This window comes from Hyalella azteca, unplaced genomic scaffold (genome assembly GCF_000764305.2).
Source record: "Hyalella azteca isolate HAZT.00-mixed unplaced genomic scaffold, Hazt_2.0.2 contig7540, whole genome shotgun sequence".
NCBI classification, from domain to species: Eukaryota; Metazoa; Arthropoda; class Malacostraca; order Amphipoda; family Hyalellidae; genus Hyalella; species Hyalella azteca.
In genome coordinates, this window is record NW_025937663.1 from 163,033 (window position 1) to 167,373 (window position 4,341).

General features: G+C 35.0%; 1 protein-coding gene across 1 annotated transcript; it reads left to right on the forward strand.

Annotated features, from left to right (window-relative positions):
• The first annotated feature begins 963 nt into the window (after positions 1-963).
• Positions 964-3,549, forward strand: LOC125178157. Its single transcript, XM_047881279.1, has 3 exons — positions 964-1,722; positions 2,177-2,350; positions 3,505-3,549. The coding sequence occupies exons 1-3, from the start codon at positions 1,234-1,236 to the stop codon at positions 3,547-3,549; spliced, it is 708 nt and encodes a 235-aa protein (XP_047737235.1). The 5' UTR covers positions 964-1,233.
• The last annotated feature ends 792 nt before the right edge of the window (positions 3,550-4,341 follow it).

Consider the following 4,341-nt stretch of genomic DNA (forward strand, 5'->3'; position numbering starts at 1 on the left):
GATATGTCAAGCGCTCATTTGACTGCAAAAGTCGATAAAACCGCGGGTCATTTTTCAGGAATGGAAGCTAGCACAGAGACCGACGATAATGAAACAACTCATTATGAGCCTCATCGCGTAGAATCTATCGCCAACACGGAATTTTCATCGAAGTTCGCTACATACTTGAAGGAACAATCATCGGAAAAATTATTTATTGGAGATAAGCTAGAAAATAGGGAGATCCAAGGCGATGATCTCGGTTTTTCCGCTGCTGGTAGCTTTTTTGAAGCTGAACAATCTGTGAACTTTGTTCACGAAGACTCGCTTCATGAGTCTGCTGCTGAAGGCTGCGGGTTTTTTGATTACGAGGAGTTCAGTGATATTTTAGAAAATGAACAAGACCGACCTATGTTGGCCAATGACGGCGAATTAGGGGCAATTATCGAAGAAAATGAAAATTTTTCCGATGAATCCGAATCTCATGCTAATGACGCGCGGATGAAAACAAATATTGAAAAAGAAAAATACGACAAGAACGTTTCTGTCGGTGGAAATGGCACCTTAAATATTACTTCAGTGACTTATAATATGTGTCCAGAGACTTCAAACGAGATGATGGCTGACATTTTCGTGTCTAAAAGCATTGACACTTTGACAGAGGAAAATAGCGAAGAAATGTTAAAAAGTAACGGAGTAAATAACCTTTACAAAAATTCCATCTCAGAAATCAAAAGGCCCAAATGCGACTCAAAGCAGGGGCTAACAAAAAGCTCTTCCTCCCGAGCTCCATATAAAAATCATAATAATTCTCCCACTAAGAATCCCAGTCCTACTGATGTGATAAAAAATTCTAGCTTCACCAAGTGCATAAGTCAACGAAACTCGGCCGTTCCTACGAGGAAAGAATATCATCATGAAGACGATTCAAATGCTATTAAAATTACTAATGAGCAGAAATTTAAAACGCGGGAGAGCAGCCAAAAGATTTTTTCTGCATCAGGACGAGTCCATAAGAATCTTCACAAAGAGGAAGGGAAGCGTAAAGAACGACTCGCTAATAATGCATTTTTAGTAAATAATGGAAATGTGAAACAGGATCGATGTCACATTACGTCAAAAAAACGTACCAGTCAGAAAAATGGGCTTGATTACAGCGTTGTAACAAAAAATTCCCCTATTTTTCCAGCATTCGAAAATGATAAGCAAACATTAAGTTATGTTTCAGAATTCCGAGATTTAGTTGACCCGGAAATGTTAGCTAACGGTAACATTACGAATGACGATAAATTCACCACTCCACGTAAATTCACCAATCCACATCAATCTTCTGCACTCAGCGGCAATCTCACGCCAAATGAATGCATTGACAATAATATCTTCAATGGATCTAGTGACAGTTCTATTAACGCTGGGCTAATTAGTGACATGCAACTATCTGGCTCCACATACAGTGCATCCACTTCCACTTTCGATGAAAGTGTTTCTTCGAATATTTGCGGTGAACTGAAGGAATATACCGATCAGCCTGAAACAAAGGGAAAAGATTCAGGGAATGCGGACGTTCAGAATGTAACAGAAAAAGATGAAGATTCCGCAGAATCCGTCAACTCCGCTGACAGCAATTCTTTGCTGGATGAATTTCTCGACCGTACAAGCAGACTGCGTATCGTTGGATTGCAAAAGAAAATTCAGTCGCAATTTACGATGCTGGAGCATTTCAAATACGTTAATCAAAAACAGGTAAAATTGCACAAATAAATGTCAATTTGAGATCTAATGGATAACTAGATATTATAATTGTTTAATTTGTAATTATTCAAAAAATGTTTATTTCTGCTCGGCTATTGAGAAGGAATTTTGCCTGCTTTTTAAATCGCAGAAATTTATTTAACCAAATTATCCCTAAAATGATTCTTCAATCGCTTTTTTCGTAGTTTATTTGCTTCGAGTGCTGTGCAAACCGATAGTTTATATGAGTCTCTGAGATGTATTGAAAGAGCTAATGAATATAATTTATTTATGATTTCATCGCTGAAAATTTTTTAATGAAGTATTTCGCATTCATAACATTCGGTTAATTGCAGGGGTACGTATTTATTTTTCCTTTGCTATTTTTCCCTTCCCTTTCCCGTATTTATTTTTCCCTTTGCTTGTTTAACTTTTCCCTTTCCCGTACTTATTTTTCCCTCTACAGGCGGAAGAGAAGCGAGAGCAGCAGCTGCAGCTGCAGCTGACTGAAGCAAAGTACAGACGAACAGCTGTACAGTTGCGTCAAGCCAAGAACGCAGCTGCTGCAGCTGAGCAGCGCCGAGCAGCTGCATCTGAGCAGACCAAACTGCAGCTGGAGAAATACCGCAGCTTAACAGCTGTTAGTATTGTTCTTGTACCGAAGTATTGCATTTCAACGAATACAGGAAAATTTAATTTCTGAGTTAGTAGAGTTGCCAAAATAAAAGACGTTTCAGTTGAGAAATTATTATACTACATTTCAACGAATAGAGGGAATTTGATTTCTTAGTACGAACAGTTGACAAAATAACAAACGTTTCAGTTGTGAATTGATGTACGCTAACTGTGATTGGGTAATATTTCTCAACATTTCATGCAAAAATGCCTGCAATTCCATCACTGAAAATAATCAATTAAAAAATGGGTACGTGTGCATTTTTGTACGCTGTGATTGGGTAATATTTTTCTACATTTTATGCAAAAATATCTGCCATTTCTTCCCTGATAATAATCAATGAAGAATCAATGAACTGCAGCTGGAGAAATACCGCAGCTTAACAGCTGTTAGTATTGTTCTTGTACCGAAGTATTACATTTCAACGAATGCAATGAATTTAATCTCTTAGTACAAAGAGTTGCCGTAATAAAAGACGTTTCAGTTGAGAAATTATTATACGTTAACTATGATTTGGTGAAATTTCACTATATTTTCTGGGAAAATGCAAGCAATTTCATCTGAAAATAATCAATGAAGTAAAAATAGGTACGTGTGCATTAGAAAGATGGTGATGATATAGATAATTTTTTATGCAAAAATACCTGCAATTCCTTCCTTGAAAATAATCAATGAAGTAAAAAAAGTTACGTGTGCATTAGAAAGATCTTGATGATATAGATAATTTTTTTATGCAAAAATACCTGCAATTCCTTCCTTGAAAATAATAAATGTAGTAAAAATTTGTATGTCTGCATTAGAAAGATTGTGATGATATAGATAATTTTTTTATGCAAAAATACCTGCAATTCCTTCCCTGAAAATAATAAATGAAGTAAAAATAGGTACGTGTGTATTAGAAAGATGGTGATGATATAGATAATTTCCATGGCGTTTCCAGGAGCTGTCCAGCCTGCGGCGGTCGACGTCAGCTCAGGTGGCTGAGGAGCAGCCAGCTGCACTACGCCGTCTGCACAGTCAGCTGGCTGCTGCTGCAGCTGACAAGCAGCGGCTGCAGCAGCAGCTACAGGTTTGTTTACTTTTTGTTTTCACTTTTAAACTACAATTGTAAACTCTAGGTTGAAGTTAATGGGGATAAGCTTTTGGTGTCAGTTTTGGGTTAAGTTCTGCCAGTAACATTCCGTTATGAATAATTTCACGTCAAAAATTTCAGTAACATGAATAATTTAATTTTATAGTTTCAGTACCGTGGATAATTTTATTCATGTTCTTTTATAATGAATATATACCGCAAAATGCTGTGAATGTTTTGCGATGTGAAGATAGGCGACAGGCCTACGGCCTAATAAACGCTATAACTATTATTATTATTATTATTAATATTATTATTATTATTATTATTATTATTATTATTATTATTATTATTATTATATTATTATATTAATATCATTAATATTATTATTATTTTTATTATCATTATTATGATTGCTCCGCGTCAATCATGACTTCAACCATAAATTTTACGCTTCCTATACTTGCTAAGATTTCATATATAATTTATTAATATTAACATCCTTCAACTTTATCAACAGTTAGAACATTTGGTTTAAGGACTGAAAAGCATTTTTTAATTTCTTAACTTTTACAATCTATTATTAAATCTCCCCAATTAAATACCATTTCTGACAGTTAGAACATTTCGTTTAAGGACTGAAAAGCATTTTGTAATTTCCTAACTTCTGAAATCTATTATTAAATCTTCCCAATTAAATAGCATTTCTGACAGTTGGACTATTTCGTTTAAGGACTGGAAGACATTTTGTAATTTCTTAACTGAAATCTATTATTAAATCTTCCCAATTAAATACCATTTCTGACAGTTGGACTATTTCGTTTAAGGACTGAAAGACATTTTGTAATTTCTTGACTGAAATCTTTTATTAAATCTTCCCAAT